The 23,299-nt window shown below is 34.0% G+C and overlaps 1 protein-coding gene across 1 annotated transcript in view; it reads left to right on the top strand.

The window, feature by feature from the left end:
- The first annotated feature begins 272 nt into the window (after positions 1-272).
- LOC128556902 (uncharacterized) overlaps positions 273-23,299 on the top strand; it is a 29,337-nt gene continuing 6,310 nt past the window's right edge. The window contains exons 1-9 of the mRNA XM_053542813.1: positions 273-404; positions 5,227-5,346; positions 9,895-10,059; positions 11,233-11,343; positions 12,148-12,261; positions 14,909-15,044; positions 15,501-15,626; positions 18,457-18,774; positions 20,466-20,636. Of these exons, the coding sequence (XP_053398788.1) occupies positions 345-404; positions 5,227-5,346; positions 9,895-10,059; positions 11,233-11,343; positions 12,148-12,261; positions 14,909-15,044; positions 15,501-15,626; positions 18,457-18,774; positions 20,466-20,636 (1,321 nt within the window). The 5' untranslated portion in view covers positions 273-344. The remainder of the gene's footprint in view (positions 405-5,226; positions 5,347-9,894; positions 10,060-11,232; positions 11,344-12,147; positions 12,262-14,908; positions 15,045-15,500; positions 15,627-18,456; positions 18,775-20,465; positions 20,637-23,299) is intronic.

A 23,299-nucleotide genomic window follows, 5' to 3' on the forward strand; every position in this document is an offset into this window, starting at 1 on the left:
CTCTAAAGTAATACATAGAGTATTCCGAAGGACCCGAAGAAACTGTAACTATATCAGTTTGTTTTGTTCTTGGTGACGTCAAAGCTTTATTATGTACGTATGCTTCATTTGGCGTTACGTACTGGTGCCAGAAAACAATTACATTTATATTTCAGACTAATTTTGTGTGCAATGGCGCAAATGAAGTGGTATTTTACATTTAACTAAAGAATTTTGTTTTGCAGAACGGGCTAAATAACATAATGTATCTGTTTTCCTACCTCCTTATGGTTACAACTTAATTCTGGGTGAGCATCACAAGCGATTACGCCGATGAATTGTTTTATCATCATGATTTTCATAAAATGACAATTATTTCTTGTACAGGCGACGGAGACACAGAAAGAGAAGAGAACAGGAAAATGGTGAGTCAGCCTTTAATGATTGTAAATATAGTTTAAATTTTCTGCAGGATAACTATTTTGCGTTGTTTCAATGTGTCTATCTGCCGCCCATGCGAAAGCGACAAAACCAGACCGAAAACATCCTAAAATTGCCCTGTTACTGTGTCTATTTAAAACCGTTCTACATAATACTAGCTGATATACAAAGTGTTGATCAAAATTGTAAATATTGAAAAAGGGACATAATGTAAAGGTCATAGATACGGAATCTGACCTTGAATAATAATTTCATGATGCAAAAAGCATCCAGAACAATACTGTAGTTCTAGGAAAATCTGCTTACTGGAAGAACTTTAAGTGATTAAGGGGCATATGTTATGCCTATAATAAGCCATTATTTTATGTTTTCCAGTGAATTATAGAGTTTTCTCAGTTAAATAAAAGTGATAATCCACAGTTTTGAAACAGTAGCTTATCATTTTTATTTTTCACTGTTTTTGCCGTACTAGTTCCGGTCATCAATCCCGACTGAAGTCAAATTGTATACCTAGCGTTATGAATACCGGGGACCATACTGACGATGACGTCGTTAAATTGACGTCATTTGTGTAATTACTTTCTGTTGATCTTTCCCGCGATTTTCGACATTTTATAAATTACGCAACAAAAGAAGAGTTTTGCACATGAAATAAAAAGAAAATTTGTTTGTGCCAGTGAAATATCAATTTTCACTCGTGAGCACCAAAAAAGGGGCCATCACGCCACTTGTGAAAATATCAGTTTTTGATGCTCACTTGTGAAATAAAATTGAAATAAAATTGATATTTCACTGAAACAAACAAATATCCTCTCTGTCATGAAACCTGCTCTGAGAAACATTCTTATAGGCAAAACTTATGGTTTTTATAATGCTGGTCTGGTAGTTCCTTTTACATTTTTTAATAAATAGAGGATATTTGTTTGTTTTGAGTGAATATGGAATATATCTCACTGAGAAGTGAGAAAATTTCAAATATTTTCACGAGCGCGTAGCGCGAGTGAAAATGTGAAAATTTTCTCACTTCGAGGTGAGATATATTCCATATTCACTCAAAACAAACAAATTTTCTTTTTATTTTATGCTCAATTACGTTGACAAATGCATTTTGCAACTGTTTTAATCTCAGCGCGGGAAACAGACGCGCGTAAACAGACATGACGTCAGACGTGATGTGACGTTATAAAGACGCATGCAACATAAAGTTCCATTTTGTTTTATATTTTGCTGCATAACGGTATGAAATTCTCTTTAAGTAAAATAATTTGAATCGAGAAATATACTATGAAGAACAAAGTGCGACTAGAATTTTCATCCTGTTTTAAGCAAATAATTTAAAATTCATACACAATGTATGAGGGGGCGGAGCTCATATCTCTCACAGTGTGAAAATATAGATTTCATATTTTCACAGTGTGAGCGATGAGATATGGAAATATTTAACTGATAGAATACAGTATTTCATTAGTGAGCATAAAATAAACGGACATAATTTTGACAAAATGTAAATATAAGTTATCAACAAGAATGGCAGACTGTCACAAAATACTCCCATCATCGAACTTGGCCTGATTCAAGGGCCATAATCAAAGAGTGCCAGAGGTGATTTGACTGGTTATCGTACTTGGCCGAGATAGTATGCCAACAAACATTATCTGCAAGTTTGGTGAAGATCGGATGAAAACAGTCCGACGCAGGGAACGGACAAGATTAAATTTGCAGATTTCGAGTAATTCAAGGGTCATAATCCAAGAGTGCCTTAAATAAGATTCATAAATTTTATTACATGTTTATGTTTAGATTATGCCGGTTGTTTTGTTACTAAGCAAGTGCCCGTTTTATTTACACGACGTTAAAAAAGATATAGACTGCGTCACTGTGTTTAACCAGTTACGAGAAAGTTACGAGAAAGTTACGAGGATTGCGATATGCAGACTTACGAGGACGTTGATAAGACGGTTTGCGAGAATCATAAATATTCTCGTTAATCGGAACTTACGAGAAATGGACCTCGCAAGTTTCTCGTAAAGTTACGATATTGATTAGACGGCCCCGTTATGTCTACAAATATTTACACCAAGTGTGGTATAGATCGGATGAAAACTGTTTGACTTAGAGAGCGGAAAAGGCTAAATTCGCAGTTTTTCGAGTAATTCAAGGGCCAGAATCCAAGAGTGCCTTAAGTGATTTGGCTGGTTATCGAACTTTATTATGCCCACAAACATTGTCACCAAGTTTGATGAAGATCGGATGAAAACTGTTTGACTTGGAGTGCGGACATGCTTTTGGACCAAAATTTCGACAATGAAGTAATTTATTTTAACATATTTATTGACAATATAGTGTTCATCGGCCTTAAATAAGTGACTACCATTGAACAGATTATATCAGTTTGACAAATGTATGACTTGGAAAAATGGGCGATTTAGACATTTCCTTTCTTGAAATTTCGATTGGGATGTAGGGATAACGTTGTAACATCTGCAGAAACTCGAGGGATCGGTTAGTGCCCTACCTCGGTAGAGCAAGGATACCAACACATTCCGAAGGATTCTGCAGTTGTTATTGCACGAAATGAACATGAGCTAACGGTATTATAGCATAAAATGTGTAAGGTGCTAGAAAATGAACATATTGTCCATTCAATGAAATACGAGGAAATTTCAGCGGTTTTTTTTTTATCACGTTAACGGTATTTCTTATTGAATTATCCGTTAACAGTTTGTCCAGAACTAAAAGAGTGATGATCAGTCTCTGTAACTAATGCTTGATTAACCGTATTTTCAAAATTGACTTTATTGAAAACTGTGCAGTCTGTGCAGTATGTGATGACAGTCAGTAAAGCGATGAGTTTCATCAGGTAAATAGCTTTCATGTGGCAAGTGAAAATGTGTAAAACTTTATTACTACTAGTACTGCAATTCAAATATTATTTCTGACCTTTCCCATCTGTTGTTATCCAGTCGGGTCTTTTGTCGTCGCTTTTAACATTCTGTTCCTGTGGATAAGAAATTAGAGTGTCGTACTTTGAATAAAGAGGTCGTAAAATTAATTACTGGGCTAAACTATACTTTCTGTGTAACGACATGACCGGAGACAATACATCTAAAGTCATTCTTCCTCCACATGTATGTCAATTGCCAAATACTTGCGGTAAACAACAATACTGGTACGGAATCCAGGAACAATGGTTTAGGTAAACTTAGCCCCGTTGCATTACAGAAATGATGTTAAAAATTGTGCTATACCAAAACCAAAAATGTTTAAGCCTATATATTTTACTTAAAAATGTTAGCGATATCCAAATTATAAAGCACAGTTTGTTATCATTCTGCTAATGTATTTTACTTGACACTACATGTATCTTTCGTTAAAATTAACACCGTCGAGCGGTTTTAACCTTTAAATTGGTGTAAGGAACGACTACTATAAAGAGAACGAAAAGATTAAAGACGCTCGCGGCTTTTTCGTCAATTTTTTCGCAATTATAGATTTTGATGGAATGTTACATGTATTAAATGTTATGTTATGACGTATAAAAAAAAGAAATAAAAAGACTAGATCACCAGCACTGTTTCGGTTTTCTTTGTCCTCAGATATGATGCTATTTTGAATAATTTTCAAAATTTCCAAACTCCTATTATGTATTTCAATAAAGTACAATAACTAGTAAAAATTTGAAATCTTAGCATTTTTACAACAGAGAACAGTATTTCTAGTGGAGATATGCACAGAGAAATCAACAGATTTTGTAAAGAAGAAAAATGGTTGTTCAGCAGGCCGATGGTTATTTTTTTTATATATTTTTGTCAATCTAAAGATGGTATTTCCACTATTTTATCGAGTGTCCCATAATAAAACATAATCAAACTCTGCACATGTATTTGTTTATGTCTACTTAATCTAAAACAAAAAGAAAATTTGTAGGTCACCGTATTTGATTTGGCTTAAACTAAATTACAACGAGATGGGGTGTGGCGTACACTTATAGAACGCAGGTTGGTACGAAGTACGTAATCAATCTTTATTTCAACGGCATATATTTAGCCAAAATCTTTGACAGTATTCCACAGCTTAAGGCAAAGATAGTTAATAAGAGGATCAAATGGCCCTAGTTTGCTCAGCTTAGGAGTATCTGTAATAAACTGTGAAGAAACTGTCTTTTTTCTGTATTTTAAAAGAATAAACAGAGAGGAATCATTCCGAATGACCTTTAACATATTGATCTTAAAAGCAATAGGAGTTTTCTGCTCCAGTTTGCCAATCATCCCACTAAGTTTGAAGGCTGCAGGTTAAAGGCTTCTCAACAAATGCTGCGGAAACACCTTTCAGTTTTTAGACGTCATTGATTTGAGCATGTGACCTAGATATAATTATATCAAATTATCAAACGTCAGGTTTCTTGATAATCGGAATTTTACGTGTTTCTGGAGTATTTTGATGTCATAGATGTAGGTTTCCGCCATTTTCAGAACAAAACCGATAGTTCCCGAAGTACCGTACGGGGGTTAGAAACAACCATTTTGGTACGGTGTTGGGGTAAATATCGACACGTCCGAAAAACCACCGCGAGCGTCTTTAACACATGCCTGTACAGCAAGTTGTGAATTGACGTTTGAGAAATCATATAGTTTTCTTTTTTAAAACAAACATGTCAGAATTTATTACTTTGCCGATGTTTGGTGTTTGATTTACAGTTTTTCTTATTTACTTATTTCGAAATCTTTTATCTCTATACAAAATAATTGCTATTTATGGTATTCTTACGTTTTTATAGTTGTGTTTGGGTTCTTACTATGTTTATAGCTTAGGACAGTTGAACAAAAGTTAAAAGATGAAAGAGTAGGGGTAGAAGAAGAAGAATCCGAAGAAGAAAAAGAAGAAGTAAACCCAGATTCGAAGCACTACGATTACGCATATATGCCGGTATATTATTGAAATTTATCATCAATGAATGTTTATATTAAACAGACAAAAATGAAAGACAGTGCCATCCGCTTGATATATTGTTACTATCTTTAATCAAACCTCTCAAACAAATGGTTCTACTTCCCTGCATTTGACTTCCTCTCGGAGCATTGACAGACATTCACAAAAACGCTAATTTTGTGCACCTTGCCATAGACTTCTGTCTTAATTTTACAAATAACCTCGAAGAAAAAACAGCATTTATTTGAATTCATCTCTGAAACCACTTGAAAGATATTGACCAAACTTAGTCTAACTCATCGTCCATCAGCAGTCTGTCATCCTTGTTCAAGCTTTCAAGGTTCGATTCAGCGGCACAAAGAGGTTGTCAGAATTAGATATCAAAATGTTTCAAAAGATTTCTTTTTTGTGACCCGCTCGATACATCTTCATCTTTGTGCAAAAGATTCATTTCATTGCATCACTGGAATCTTTACCAATATTTGTTTATAGTATTTTAATTCATGAAAATGTTTTGTTCGTGAATCGCTGGATGTGTTTTACCAATCTTAGTTCGAAGTATTCGTTTAAAGGATATCTTTTTGAGAATCGCTCGATGAATCGCTACCAGTTATTGTTCGTAGTATTATTTCCAAAGATTTCGTTTCGTCAATTGCTTGATAGATCTTCATCAATCTTAACTTGTAGTATTAATTTTAAAGAGTTTCGTTCGTAATTGATCTTTACTAGAATTGTTCGTAGATTTATTTAAAAGATATCTTATCCTCAATCGATCGATGGATCTTTTCCAATTTTTGCCCAAAAGATTACATTTTGAGAATCGAACGATGGATCTTTACAAATCTTTGTTATTATATTCTCCTAAATCATAGAAATGGTTCCGTGTGGTTATTATATTTAGTTAAATTGGATTATTTTTACGTTTAATTTATCTCCCCCCACCCCACCCCCACCCCCACCCCGCCCCCTTTATTGGTGATATGTTACGTGAGGGTTGTTGCTCATTTATTACCTTGATCAAACTGTAAGCTTTCAAAAGATATTCTTATTACCAGTGTTGATTAAAGGACTGCATCTCATCTGGCCCATATGCTTCTAGACTATGACTAGATGTCCAAAAACAAAATTGTCAGTCACATAATCTAAAGGTCAAGGTCATGAATTTGTTCATATTGGTGGAATTACATGTCTGATCTTCATTTATTTTAAATTTAAATTTAAACATATTTTATTCCTTCCTTTTTGTGACAACATATACAATGTACATATACAGAAAATATACAAAACATTCTAAGAAAGGTAAAAGGGTTGGACCACAAGTTCATATAACATTAGTAGTTCGGTCCGTCCCCGAAGGTATATTTAAAGGAAAATTTTATATTATAGATTGCATTGTATTCTTATAAAAATGACAAAATGTAATTGGAAGAGAACAAAGTTAAGCGAAATGAATAACAACAATGTTGGAGAAGAAGTAGAATGATTTAATGGTAGAAATTAAAAGAAAGCTAGATAGATGGCAATATAAGAAGAGAGAGAGTCCAGAGTGTTCCAAGGGTCGTAACTTGATGTGTGGGGTACAACTGCGTTAAGTTTATATACTAAAGTAATACGGCAGCAATCAGATTTCTTAATGAAAACGATTTGTATGTTTGATATATTTTTGTACTTCTAAAAATATTAGTGAATTTTCTTCTTCAGTATAATTTTCATCTCCAAACAAAAGAGTACGCGTATTCAGTGGATGAAAGATACGTGTAGCGTTAAAAAGTTGTATTCTTTGTAAAGCATAATGTCTACATTTAAAGAGAAAATGTTCGGCATCTTCAGTACCGTTACCACAATCAAATGCAGCATTGTCTCTCAAATGATTTTTATATAAATCAGCATTTAAATTACTGCATTTATTACGCATTTGAGCATGGTAAACCGAGTACAGCCTTTCGCCAATACAAAAATATGTAGGTACAGATGAATGTTTGTATTTTAGTTTAAGTTTTGATTTAAAAATATGAATTGTGGATGACTCTCTTATATCGGATTCTAAATCGTTCCATAAAGAAGAAGCTGATGGAATAAACGAGTTAGCAAATATTTGCGTACGACGAGCAACTGTTATATAATCATTCCTGTTTCTTAGAAGATAGGGTACATCATTGGCAACTGTATCTGGAATAAGATTTAATAGATAGTCCGGTAATGTACGATGCTTAGCTTTATACATGGTAACAAGTTTCTGAATGTTTCGTCTATCGGACAGAGATACCCAACCAATTTCATTAAGAAGACGTTCGATAGAAACAGACCTCGTAAGACCTGTGACAATACGTGCAGCCTCGTATTGGAGTTTTTCAAGAGAATGTTTTTCGTAATCTGCGCAGCCATCCCAGACTATTGATGCGTATTCTAGAACAGGTCTCATGTAGGATATATAAATCTGATTTAACGTATTTCTTTTTAGTTTGAACTTTAATGCTCTCATTGACCCTAGAATTTTTGAGGCAGATGAAAGTATATTATTGATATGATCGTGCCATTTACCATCTGATCTAAAAATTACTCCTAAATGTTTATGACTGTCAACATAATCAAGAAGGACATTATCAAAGTTAAGAGACGGTTTAACTTCAGATCCGAGAGTAAAAAATACCACTTCTGTTTTGTTCGGATTAAAAGTTACTAACCAACGCTTGGACCATTCAGCTATTTTATTTAAGTCGTCATTTAATGTACTTTCCATAGAAGCAATATCAGAGGTGGAAACTGCGAGAGAACTGTCATCTGCAAAGAGCCGTGTTACACTAGCAAGGTTGTCTGCAATGTCATTGACATAGGTTAAAAATAATAAGGGCCCAAGTACAGAGCCCTGTGGAACACCTGCAGTGACATACTTACAATCAGAATATGAAGAACCTACAAATACCTTTTGATTGCGATTACGTAAATAGTCTTCAATCCATTGCAAAATGTGTCCATTAATTCCGTTTTGTTTTAATTTAAAAAGTAATCCATCATGCCAGACACGGTCGAAGGCTTTTGAAATGTCACAAAAAACCATACATGTTGGGATTTTATTATCGAAGGAGTAACAGATTTGGTGATAAATGTCTAACAGCTGATATACAGTGGAGTGCCCTGGTAAAAAACCTGACTTCTTTTCGTAAATTAACTTATTCATTTATTTAGCCTCTTGAAGATTATTACCCGCCACAAGGAGGCGGTGGGTTTATTGGTATGCTAAAAATGTTCGCGTGTGGGACATGGAGCAAGTCACGTGACAGGTTTTCGATCCTGTACAGAGGTTTTTTTGTCCGAAGATGTGTGATACATGAATAATAATTACTTTTTTTTTTTAAAAATAAGAAAAACACTTGGTTCACGCGACATTTTTCGACCATCTTCGTAACACACCGCAAGTTGCAACCATCTCGGATGACCATGACCTGATTCACACGATCCTTTTGTTTACATTTTTATTTCTACGATTTTTTCGCCTTTCATGTGGTACATTTGACTTAGATACAAAGATTTTATAATTTGGTGGTGATGTAGGATTACCACGATTATCGGAAATTTGTGGAATTATGCTTTTTCTTACTATGAAATAGTAAAAACAGGTTGTGTATTACGTCATCAATATCCGCGTACATAACATGTAAACAAATAATCAGCTGTTCAGTGAGCTGATAACCTTTGATAGAGATGAGTAAATGGAAATGTGTTTACATTGCTTCTGTTAGGATTCTGGGTAGGAAAGTGTGGTTAGTTCGCATAAACTATAGATATTAGATCTTTTAGGATATAATTTTATATATTTAGATTGCCATGACCAGCAGATGACCACACTTAATTTTGAGATTATTAAAAGAACATTCATTATGACTGATCTGAATATACATTTCTGGCGGCGGATTATTTTTGGACTTGTTCTGTTACTTTGCAAAGCTTTTTGCCACAGTGCGATGATTTACAAAGTCAGTGTAACATTCAGTAATACAGGGCCTGCTTTAATTATCTAGGCACTCTAACTAAAATACAAACTTCATTTAAACACTGCTTATTTAAGATATATGTGTACATGAAGATTCTTTTCAGTTTTTAGACGTCATTGATTTGAACATGTGACCTTGATTTCAAATAAACAAACGGCAGATTTTTTAATGAGTGGATTGTTACGTGTTTCTGAAGTATTGTAATGTCATAGATGTAGATTTCCGCCATTTTCAGGACAAAACCGATAGTTCCCGAAGTACCTTACGGGGATTAGGAACAACCATTTTGGCAAGGTGTTGGGGTAAATATCGACCCGTCCGAAAAACTACCTCGACCTTCTTTAACACCAGCCTTTACAGCATGAGAAATCATATAGTTTTCTTTTTTTAAATAACCATGTCACAATTTATTACTTTGCCGTTGTTTGGTGTTTGATTTACAGTGTTTCTTATTTACTTAATACGAAATCTACTATCTCTATAAAAATGTAATTGCTATGTATGGTATTCTTACGTTTTAAAAATTGTGCTGGGGTTCTTACTATGTTTAAAGCTTAGGACACTTGAACAAAAACACCAATTTCGTCCTCCGATACCTTTGCCTAGTCAAATTAACTTACAAGATGAAAGAGTAGAGGTAGAAAAAGAAGCAGAAGAAGAAGACAAAAAAGGAAAAGAAGTGGATCCAGACTGGATGACCTATGATCTTTATATACTGGCAAGTATCATTGAAATCTTATCATCAATGAATGTTCATATTAAATAGACGAAAATGAAAGACAGTTTCATCCTCTTGATATATTGTTTTAGAGTACCTTTAATCAAACCTCTCTTAAACAAATGGTTCTACTTCCCTGTATGCGTTGTCGCAAGAGCCAAAAAGTAGAAAAACCTTTAAACGAGTTCTATGCATGAATCGGTTTTCATCAGATTTATTCTGTAACATATTTCAAAAATACATTTATATAAAGTATTCGTTTAAAGGATTTCTTGTCGTGAATCGCTCGATGAATCTCTACCAGTTATTGTTCGTAGTATTATTTTCAAAGATTTCGTTTTGTCAACTGCTTGATGGATCTTTATCAATCTTTATTCGAAGTATTAATTTAAAAGAGTTTCATTCGTAAATCGCTCAATGGATCTTTCCTAGAATTGTTCGTAGATTTATTTGAAAGATATCTTATCATCAATCGTCCGATCGATTGTTTCCATGTTTTGTCCAAAATATTACTTTTTGTGAATGATGGATCTTTGTTATAATATTCTCCTAAATCAAAGATATGGTTCCATGTTGTTATATTATTTAGTTAATTTGGATCATGTCTTATATCCCCTCCCCCTTCATCGGTGATAGGGGACGTGAGAGTTGTTCTCATTTATTAACTTGATCAAACTGTATGCTTTCAAAAGATTTATTACCAGTGTTCATTAAAGGACTGAATGTCATCTTGCCCATATCCTTCTCGACTATGGCCAGATGTCAATAACATTACCTAAAGGTCAATGCCATAAATTGGTTTATGTTGGTAGAATTACATGTCTGTTCTACATTTATTCAGCCCTTTGAAAGATTATTCTGGTACTTTGCAAAGCTTTTTGCCACAGTGCGATGATGTACAAAGTCAGTGTAACGTTCAGTAATACAGGGCCTACCCAACGTTGCACTGAAAGGTCAGATATTAAGTACACAGTTTACATTGTTGCGTACAGCTTGTTTTGTTGTTCTTTAGCTTTTGGGAAACATTTAGTTTATTTTAGAAAACATTACCATCTAGTTACAGTTTGCTGGTAGCGTACTTTAAATGAACAATATGTTCTTACTTAAACCTTTCCTCATGCCATTTCCTACCAAAAATACAATCACGTTTTAGTATAATGTCTTTTCGTTTAGGATGATACAAATGGAAGCGTGACATCCGGAGATTTCCGAGATGTAACTGCATGCACAGTCGAGCCTTTGCCTGTACAAGGAGAATCTGAAGGACTATATTACGAAGAAAATGTAAGAGCATAGCTTCTGTTTTGATTACCTAGGCGCTCTAACTAAAATACAAACTTCATTCAAACACTGATATTTAGATATATGTGTACATAAAGTTAACTGCATTAAACTTCACAATTTGAAATTTGTTTTACAGAATCATATTTAAAAACAGTTATTTGAGTCGAAGAAAGTACAAGACACTTATTTTCTACCAATTATACGGTTTCCTTATATTCTCAGGGGCCCAAGGGTTTGTTTTATTCTCAGTAACAGACTTACCATTTCATAAACTAAAATTGGATTAATTTCGTAGAAAATTTACTTGTCTCTCAGATGGAGCCACAAGATGGTACGGACATTTTCCCATTTAATTATCTTATTACACTATTTGATATAACCACCAGAAATGGACCAAAAGTTTCTCGTATTTCCTTGGATTTAGATTTGCCTCTTCAGAACAAAAAACTTTAAAACATTAAAATTACCATGGTGCATTTAAAAGATATATTCTATAGGAAATGCATCAAGAAATGTGACCACTGATAGCACAGTGAATAAATTATGGCAATTTTCCCAGCTAGCAAAATATATGGGACCCATATAGGCCCTTTATTGTTTTCTATTTGGGGCCCACATAGGCTGTCCGTATGGGGTTCAAATGGGATTCGCAAACGGGATTGGTATGGGTCCCACATGGGCTTCAATATGGGAGCCATATGGTTCTGATATGAGACCCACATGGACAATCTAGACAATCTATATGGGCCCCACATTTTGTACCAAAAATACAGTCTCGTTTAATTATAATGTATTTTCGTTTAGAATGTAACAAATGAAAGCTTGGCATCCGGAGATTTCCGAGACGTAACTCCATCATACACAGTCGAGCCTTTGCCTGTACAAGGAGAAACTGAAGAAATATATTATGAACCATGTGTAAGAGCTTAGCTTCTACTTTAATTACCTAGGCATTCTAACTAAAATACAAACTTCAAACACTGCTTAATTTGGATATATTTGTACATAAAGTTGATTGCATTGAACTGCACAATTTGAAACTTGGTTTACAGAATCATATTTAAGAACAGTTATTTGAGTGGAGAAAAGATCTTTACAAGACACTTGCTTTCTACCAATTATGCTGTTTCCTCATATTCTCAGGGGCCCAAGTGGTTGTTTCATTCCTTGTAACAGACTAACCATTTCATAAACAATAACTGGGTGTAATTTCGTAGAAAGTTTACTTGTCTCTCAGATGGAGCCACAAGGTGTTATGGAAATCATCCCATTTATTTAGTTTATTACAGTATTTGATACAACCCCTCCCCCCCCCCCCCCCCCCCACTCCCCCCACATCAAAATTAGACCAAGAGTTTCTCGTATTTCCTTGCATTTAGATTTGACTCTTCAAAACAAACGACTTTAAAACATTAAAATTACCATGGTGCATTTAAAAGATATATTCTGTAGGAAATGCATCAAGAAATGTGACAAATAATAGCACAATGAATAAATTATGGCAATTTTTCCAGCTAGCAAAATATATGGCACCCATATAAGCCCCTTATTGTTTTCTATATGGGGCTCACATGGGCTGCCCATATGGGGCTCACATGTGATTCGCAAATGGGCTGGGCATGGGTCCCACATGGGCTTCAATATGGGACCCATATGGGTCTGATATGAGACCCACCTAGACAATCTATATGGACCCCACATGGGCCTTCTATATTGGTCAATGGTGGTGTTTGGAACTGGGTTTCTTATGGGTCCCTTATGAGCTATCGATAATAGTAGGTTCCGTAACATTGTAGCTGCCCATGTATTTGCTTCCGTACCACTATTATTCTCTTCATCTGTTGCACCTCCGAGACACTTCATTACAGATCCTTTGTAAAGGCATTCTGTGAAGTGCAAAAAGTCATGTCAGGCTGAGCACATGTCCATAACAGTTATGACTATTTGCCAAATATCATGATATATTTGCAAGCATTGTACATGTTTAAATGACAAATCTACAAGATTAGAAAGATAACTAATTTAGATTCGTACAAAATAAAAAAAAATGGTATGATCATGTCATGAAGGTATAATGAAATGCTTTTTAGACCTTGGACATACGTGGTACATTTGTGCAGGCCAAGCCCAGGTATGGCCCATAAAGGTTCCATATAGGCTTGTCCACAAGGGCCGGGCCGTGAAAACACATGAAAAACAATTTTGTAGTGTATTTATTAAAGTTGTTTCCTACAATATAAACAAAAACACTTCATTTAGCTATGTATAATGATTAAAACCTTTACCTGCTTAAGAACTGCGCGAGGTTCTTGCTGAAATTATATTTCTGTCAACAACACAACTACAGGACGATATCCTATTCAAAATTGCGCCCGATTCAAATAATCTCGCGAGATTTCATTTTTTTTTTTTTTTTATTATTTTTTTTTTTGTTACATTCTGTGTATGCAATAATAAGTTAACATATGGTTGTCAATTCATTACAATATTTTTGAACTTATACAAAATAAATAAATGAAAAAACAAAACTATAAATATAAACAGTCCGAACAGTCTCGAAAGGAAATATGGGACACATTTTGCACCCTTCTGGGAAACGTACATTTTTAGATAAAAAGAAAAATGTATTTATATTCGTATAAAACATAGAAAAACGATTGTTTATGCTAGTGACAAGACGTTCATATATCACTTCACTGAGACATTGTATATGGGTCCCATATGAGTCCGACGTAGGCAAATACTTACAATATGGGACCCAAATGGGACCGTTCTTGGAAACATGTTTCTTCTGAGACCAAAGAAAATGTACAAACATTCGAAAAAAAACATACAAAAACGAATTTTTGTACTAATGACACAACTTATAAACTCAAAATGAACACATTGGTGTATGACCTCGATGGGACATTGTATACGGGACCCATGTTCCGATTTGGGCAAATACTTACAATACTGTTCCAATATGGGACCCGTATGGTACATTTTCCCAGATATAGCCCATATGGCCCCATATCGGCTTACGTTCTTGGTTGCTTACACCACTGAAAAAAGGATTTGTTTTAAAAATTCAGTAAAGAGCCAATATTTTCATCAATTTATGTTCAAATTACTAATTACACAAACATGTACATAATTTTAATTCTGAATTTGCCAATTCAATAAATATATATATATTCACCTGTATACTACGGTGGCATAGAGGGGACATAGGAAATATTTTATTTATCACGTGGGCACGTGTTAGCTATCACGTTCCCACGTGGCAGCTAACACGTTCGCACGTGATAGCTATCACGTTCGCATGGGAAATATTTTATTTATCACGTGCGCACGTGTTAATTAACACGTTCGCACGTGTTAGCTTACACGTGCGCACTTGATAAATAAATTATTTCCTATGTTCCCTCTATGCCACCGTAGTATACAGACCGAACTGGTAAATCAGAAAAGGGGAAACCACTGGTCGCCAGACACGACAAATATATTGAGTGCATATTCTTGCCTAACTATTAAGTAAGAGGAATATTTGTATATTACTGTTTTTCTCTCGCTTTATCCGAAGGCCCCTCCACTTCCAATCCGGAATAAAGGTCGTCGACACAGATATGAAGAAACAATTATGCATAACAGACCAATAATTGTGAGAGACGTGATCGTTAGTCAGGTCCTGCCTTATTTGCACATGTGTTTGGGTAGTTGTAAGTTAACATTTTGTTCGTGTTTTGATATTTAAGCTTGTAGTCAAAATTGGACTTTTAAGTAGTGTCACTGGAACATGAAATTCCATTTCTGTGGACGGGATGTGAATGCGTTGCATTCCTTGTGTTTTTATATAGAGGTTGTGGGAGGGAGGTCTTTTTATATGAACTTGTACTGACTTGATTATTGATAGAATTTCAGGTTCCTCATGTAGTGTGGAACAGCTGTGAATCACTTGTCCTTAGTGCCTCACAAGTGGTGTTATTCTTCCTATATAAGGAAACAGTCCAGAGCGGTATGATCCAGGTTGTCATTCGGAAGTTTGGTGATGCCAACTGCCAACATATCCTTGGAAATCAATATATTTTTCTTGTTATTTAATCTGTTTACCTTGTAGCAACATTACCAGTTAATTTGAAAGATATATAATAATTGTCGTTCTTTTATAAATGTAGCTGACATCAGTGCCATTAAAGGCGAAAATGATCAGCACAAAGCGGTGGAACTTTTATTAGACAAATTATCAGCATGCAAGGAACCTGGGAAGTGGAAGATGTTTGTTCAAGCATTAGAAGAGTGCGGTATGTATTGAATGTAAACACAATAGTCCGGGTTACAGTGTCGGAAACGTCGTCTAGGAAATTGAGTTACCATGCAGAGGAATATTTACAAAAACACATAAAGGCATATTGTTCAAATTCGTGAAAATAAATTTTAAATTTCAATGGCGATGTTACTAACACGACCTAAAATGAGTCTAAGTGAAAAGCTATTGATTATTTACTTTCCTTTGTTAGCAGTTGTATTGCAAATATAAACAAAAAACAAAATGATTTTACGATTTTGGGTTTTATTTACAATTTAGTTGATACTATTCCCTACATGTTAGGAGTGCCATAGTGCGTGTTTCGGACACACTCCTCGTTTATATTCTTTGGTACATCAGAATAATTTCAACTTCCAGATTAATGCGAATGCGATTTGCTTTTTATGACTTAGACCATACGAAATGGTTTAGCGTTCGTGAGCTGCTAGATTTTCATCTGTTTAATCGAAAGTTTCTGAAAGCATTAAAAATTTCAGTGATAACGTATAACTCATTGTCACAATTGTTATTTCTATTCATTACAAAAATACCACACTGTATATCAGTTTTAAGTTATTTCAGCCGGAAAAAATATTTCCATTTTGCAACATTCAAGCCCTGTTATTGAACACTATTATGAAAGATTTCCAAGCATTTTTAACGGAATCCTTGCCATTTTGTGTCGCAGAGTACATTTTGTGTAATCCTGGCGACTTTTTGATTAAGCTGATTGAATACTGGAACATGAAATTACCAGTGGTCAGTAGCACAAATGGAGAAAATTTGATCCGAACATAAATCAACGTTATCTCGGATACACTACAGTAAGATAAGGACACAGTGTGACTACCTCCCATGTGACTACATCCGATATGATAGAAAATATTTGTGTATAGAAAAGAAAGTAGCAACGCACAGCTAAGTGAAAGTAGGAAATTTTAATTTATTACTTTGAAATTTTGTTACGCTTCCCTTTTTCATTATTATCTCTCTCATTTCCTGAGGTCTAGTTATGACCATGTTAACACTTAAAGTTAAAACTTGATTCACAAACATGCTTTTAAAACGAGTATTATGTTAACTTTTTATATTAATCATATAACAACATTTTCATACAAAAATGCTGTAGTCTTGTGCAAAGGCCATGTATTCGGCAAACTAAAGGAATAGTGTAAGATTTCACATCTGATATACCATAATTCAAAATTCAATCTTAAGAAGTTGATTGACAAAGATACCAAATAAAATGTAAAAAATAGGGCATCGAGAGGAATAAAAAAGAAAAAAATCTTACTACAAGCGGGCAAAAGAGAAAAAACACTTAAAGTTACCGTCCGTGCAAAAAGGAAAAACAATAACGCCACTTTACATAACTTGCGTTTGACATTTGGTCATGACCTTTGCTTAAATTGGAGGGAATTTCTGTACGTAAATCTAATAGGAGATAAAGGTCTTACAAATTAAAGTCATAAAAGCAATGGGGTCGCTCCGTCCCACTTTGAAGGTGTTGAAGGCAACATATGCCGCAGAGCCAAACATTATACTCCAAAATATCGTTTCACAGAAATAGAAAATATGAAAGAAGCTTTTATAAATGTAGGTTTAATTATACGGAATTTTGTTATGAAATAATCCACTGAAGACGGATTTTACAGGTTGTTCGAATAGTTTTGAGAAAGCTATGGATAGGAAACACTCACTTCCAGCTCACCTTATCTATCAACGTCGACATTTAAGGTCAAGTGGTCAGAGACACTGACTTCAAAATATTTGGCACTCGGCGTTGTTGGTTCAACTCCATTTTCTTTTTTTTTATTAATTCATCTTTGTCTAGTGTAACGTCACACGGACACAATTATAGGTCAACTGTCCCTTCTTGCATTATATCAGGTAAAAACGGGTATCTAAATAGAACCATTTCGACAGACCTTTCGACACCAGCTGGATGGCTCTCTGACATGAAAAGGAATACTCAAATAAGGTTTTGATCAACAGCGATGAGCAGGTGATTCAAAGTCAAGGGTTTTAACCACTCGGCCATAGGGTCCCTGAATCATCTTTGGAGGTGTAGAATTTTTCCCTAAGAGAGAACTATTCAACTGCCTTATCCAAGGCTTGTGGTTCTTTCAAGATACTAGCAAATGTCTTAAATAATGCTCAAAGAGGCACCTCGTGGTTCTCCACTTAAAACAAAAACTTACATGTGGCCATATGACTGTTAAAACAAATTAATATATTATATCGTGCAATGTAAAACTCAACAAAACAATGGGATGAACAAGATGGCACAATGGTCTAGTGGTAACACGCATGACTGTCAATCCAGAGGTCCGGGGTTCGAATCCGGGTCCAGGCACTGAACATTTCTAAGATGCTACCTATCTAAGAGGTCAGTACTAGTTTACGTGTATCGATGCTTTAGGCCGGGCACGTTAAATAACCAGACTGTTAATTAGCAAAGGGCTAGGCCGTACAGGCCTGTTTCTAAAAGGATCTCTCTCTGTCTCTCTGTCTCTCGGGGGGGGGGGGGTGTGATTTGTCAAAGATGGACCAGAAAAAATCCTTTACTGTGACATTAGTTTTTATTTTAATAACTTACATAAATGGTTCACTTTATGTAGTGAGCTATACATTTCATGCCATTCAGTGAGTTGAGCATGACGTAACGTTTCATTTTTACTATTATAACACACTGTCGATTTCTATAAGTAAACTTGATTTTAGTTTTATTTATTTAATGTTTTGCAGCCTTTGGTGTCCGAAAAGTAAAACATGTAACTCATTATTAAGCAATTTTAGTATTGGCATTGTGCACAATGTTTTAGGACACAAAGCTATTGTCGATGCTCTGAGACGAAAAAGTATTCCAGACAGCAATGAACCTAGAAAGTTCTTACATATCTTTTCACCTCGACTGCGAGAAATGATTGTACCATCTGAGACAACAGCAGAACTTCTGGCGGCCGATGTTATCAATTCAGAAGACAGAGACGAAATACATCAGAAAGAACGTTCTGCTGGCGCTGTTGCGGCAGCTGACATCTTGCTCGATAGGATACCCAGAAAACATCCGGATTGGTTCGGGAATTTTATCAGCGCACTACGAATTATCGGCCGACATGATCTTGTTGACATGATAACAGGCTAGTTTTAAATATTTTTTCTCTACAAGCGGATCAAAGAATGACATCTTTTTTCCATGTTATTAAAATCGTGACACAAAAAAAATGTTAACAGACTCAATAAAACCGAGTCTGCTATTATTATTCTCGGTTGCATTCTTTACTTCCGAAGGACCATTTTACAGATTTTATTGTTGTATGAAGAGTCGGCTAATAGATTCACTGACTACTCCAGTTCTATACTTATATTATTTTCTACAAAAGATCTAGACTCAACACTATATATATTAAATAAATCTTCTAAATTTATCAAAAGTGTACTAGTACTTATAATCTCCTTTCATTATTGTGCAAATACGTATTTATTTCTAGCAGGCTTGTGCATAATTATACCTATAATTTAATTAATCATAATTAATTAACAAATTTAAAATAACTGAAAATAATTAATAATTGAGACAAAAGTCAATTAAAGTAATTGTAATTAATTAATTACTGACTCAGATTTGACCAATAATTGTCAATTAAATCTAATTATTCTTAACTATTGTGCCTTAACTGTTAGTGCTGAGGTGAAATTTCACACTGTAAAGCTATCATAGTTTATACCGATTGTTCACTAAATAATAAGGTGTCAACACCTTTTGTATTCTTTCATCGCTTACAGCTTTAAGCTGCATTTCTGGTCTGTAATAACTTTATTGTTATGCTACACAAAAGCTGTCATTTGCATTATTTTTCGTTAGAAGTTATTATATTGATAAAATAATGTAACAGTGTCTGATAGTAATTCGCTTTTGCCTTTTTCAATCTATTGAAAAACATAACAGGGAAACAAGTTTTTGTTTTTGTCTAGTACTGTTCACTTATATAAAATGGTTTTATGTAACTGAAAAGCGATTTCTGAGTGAATACAGTATTGTCATCTCATATAGTACATAGGCCAACTTGTAGGAAATACATACTCAGATTTGTTTGCTTAGACATACCAAGAACTTGGCTGCATTGAAACTTTTTATTTTGCCGAAAGAGGAAATTAATTGTAATTTAATTGATAAGATTGTCAAAATAATTGTAATTAATCAATTATAAAATAATAAAATTAGGCACAACCCTGATTTCTAGTGTTTTCATCTTTTTCCTAAAATATATAATCGTTATTTTTTTTATAGTTTTATTATCAGACACACACGGATTACTGTATCAGTTAAATTTATTAAGAAAAGTGAAAATGCATTTATGAAATTTGAACAAAAAGAAAGTATATTTAAAATCTGATTTCGTCGTAAAATGGGCAATATTAACTTATGTTAGCTTTAATTTTCTATCATATTCATGTAGAATTGATGGTTTTTATGATTTTAATGACTTTAAGAATAACCACCGACTGCAGCCCCAGAATGACAAAATCCGAAATAGGGATAATAGGAAATCAAATTCTGAAACAGAAATGTAAGCGAAAGCAATATCTTCAAAAGTGTTAAGCCTTGATCTTAAAAAAATTCTTTAAAATATTTAGTTTTTACTATGCTTCCTAGTTAAAGAAAAAAAACACAACAATCTGTTTCTAGCATTATCTAAATCAAATTCTATTAATTCATTTAATTATTATATACTAATTGTAGAAAGAGATCTTGACATAGTCATTTATAGCATTGTCTGAATGCTTTCTAACATATACACTCCAATAATAGACTCATGCCATGTTACAGAAGGAAATGATATACAAAGCTGTACAGCTAATCCAGAGGAGGAAGACTCTGTATCAAGCAATGAAAGAACGGATACAACTAAATGTAAAAGTACGTTGAAATATGGAAGTCCGGTTCTGGGGAATGAACAACAAGCAACTAATGAGTCAGCGGAGTGCTATGTTAACAAAGGTAAAACGGTTTGCATCGAAACGTTAAATAACTTTTAACGCAAACAGAAAATATTTGATTTATCCAATGTCCATATCGTCATCACTGATAAGCGAAACTGATTATATCGTATTGTAGCCTCTTTGTTTGCTTTATATGTAGTAATTTTTATACCCAATTAATCAAGATTCAAGATTTTCAAGATTTTTATTGGCTCAAACATTTTACAATGTCTATCGCCATACTACAATCGATGGCGGTTATATATACAAAATATGAGAAAAGTATATTACTATAAATGTGTGAGAGACATATATAAAATTGACATATAGTAATAGTTAATTCCATTCTCAATGAAACTAAGAAACACATATTTTAACCGACAAACAAACACACTAGTATACTGCCAACTGTAATCATTTATGTACAACGTTATTTACAACATTTTAAAAATAGTATCTATACTAATTAATTAATGATTCACGTTTGATAGTCGCTAAGTAGATAAACTTAGCTGTTTTGTTCACTAGCTGAACACGCGTTGTATTCATAAGACTTTTGAATTTATTAATATTAGGCCATGCACAATAATAATTAGGTAAATATTTGTATCTGAGTTCTCTATACTTAGGACACACCAAAAGAAAATGATATTCTGTTTCTATTTGATTCATATTACAATTACTGCATATTCTATTATTTCTTTAAATATTATTATATCTTCCTTCTTCAATAAATAATTTATGTGCTGAACATCTTAACCTAGTAAAAGCTATTCTCATTCAATATCAGACTAAAATACCTTTCTACACTAAAATCACATTTAAACATACAATACGTTTCTAATTTTGGAGAATTCCTAATTTCGCTAAACCACTGTTGTAAGTATTGATCATGAACTCTTTGAATAACTGCATTTAACTGTATATTTGTAATATCCTGACTATTCCATAAAAATGCAAAGCCTTAACTCTCAAGAAGATCTTTTACTTGAACTGAACACTTGTTTATATGATTTCCATGAGCATCCTTTATATCGAACAGCTTGTACATCAATGAATATGGGTTTTTCAAAATTCTGTACCAAAATTTAAGATGCTTATTTTTCTCAAAACAATCATTGGAACTCTTCCAAGTTCGCCATAGACTGCTAAGTTGGAAGTCTGTTGCCGAACACCTAAAACAGATTTCATAAACTTCAAATGAACTCGTTCAATGTCAGGAACTTTATGAAAACCCCATACTTCTGAACCGTAATTTAAAATAGGCATAATCATGGAATCAAACAGTTTAATTTTTTCTGATATATCCATGTGCAAATTACCGAACAGTGCATTTAATGAAAATACCGCTTTCATAGCTTGTTTAGACAAACATTTCTGCGACTGAAAAAAATTTAACCATTTGCTGACAAAGTGGCACCCAAGTATGTGAACTTGGTAACAATATTTAACTTATGTTGACCGTAGAACAATTCAACATTTTCTGGTCTATTGCCCTTTTTACGTACCATGACAACAGTTTTGTTTATATTGACATTTATACCCCATGCTGTACAATAATGATTCAAGTTATTTAGCATATTTTGCAAACCTTCCTTTGAATATGAAAATAAGACAGTTTCACCTGCAAAGAGCAGTAAAAATAATTGTATATTATCTAAGCTAAAAGCATCTATTGCATCATTCGTCAAAAACGCATACATGTCATTTATAAAGAAAATGAAGAGAAGGGGAGACAATGGCTCTCCTTGTTTTACCCCTGAAATACTTTCAAAGAAATCTGATAAACTTCCTTTAATTCTTACACATGATTTAACAGTTTCGTAAATAGACTGTAACATTTTTACAATTCTTAAAGATGTTCGATAACTAATCAATTTAAGCCAAATACCATTTCTATATACAACATCAAAGGCTTTACGAAAATCTACAAAGGCACAGTAGACTTTCTTATTTTCATCATTTAAAACTTTATTTATAATTGAATTTAAAACAAAAACACAGTCTATCGATACCACCGCTTTTTCCGCACTTTAACGAAGAAATAGCTTTTTCAACCACTTTTATATCGAACTCTTTATCTAGCTCTTCAACATTATTATCAGTTAGACAATCATCATATAACAGCTCACTTTCTACATCATTATTATCCCCCGACGAAAGTCGGAGGGATATAGTTTTGGCGTTGTCCGTCCGTCCGTCCGTCCGTCCGTCCGTCCGTCCGGAGCCATATCTAGGAAATGGTTGGGAATATTAATTTAAAACTTCATATACATGTTCACCACTATGAGTTCTTGTGGCCCGTCAAGTTTCAGTCAGATTGCCCAAGTAACACCAGAGTTATGGCCCTTAGAAATTTCTAGTGTTAACTATATAGGGTACTATAAATATGGCAATTTCTGCATCATAATTTTTGATATATTTGACCTAGAACTATGAAACTTAAACAGAATTTAGATCACCATAATGTCGTTGTGTACACACAATTTCGTTCGGATTTATTTGTAAATTAAGAGTTATTGCCCTTTAATTGTATAAAAATCCACATATTTGTACATAACAAACTTACCATTTGGTAGAATTTCATTAAATTTCTTTCATTCTTTTCCATGAAAATTTATGTAAACATGTGAAGTTGTGTACCCACACCTGGTCACCCCCTTACCTTGATCACACCCCCTC

Source organism: Mercenaria mercenaria, chromosome 5 (assembly GCF_021730395.1).
Source record: "Mercenaria mercenaria strain notata chromosome 5, MADL_Memer_1, whole genome shotgun sequence".
Classification (NCBI taxonomy): domain Eukaryota; kingdom Metazoa; phylum Mollusca; class Bivalvia; order Venerida; family Veneridae; genus Mercenaria; species Mercenaria mercenaria.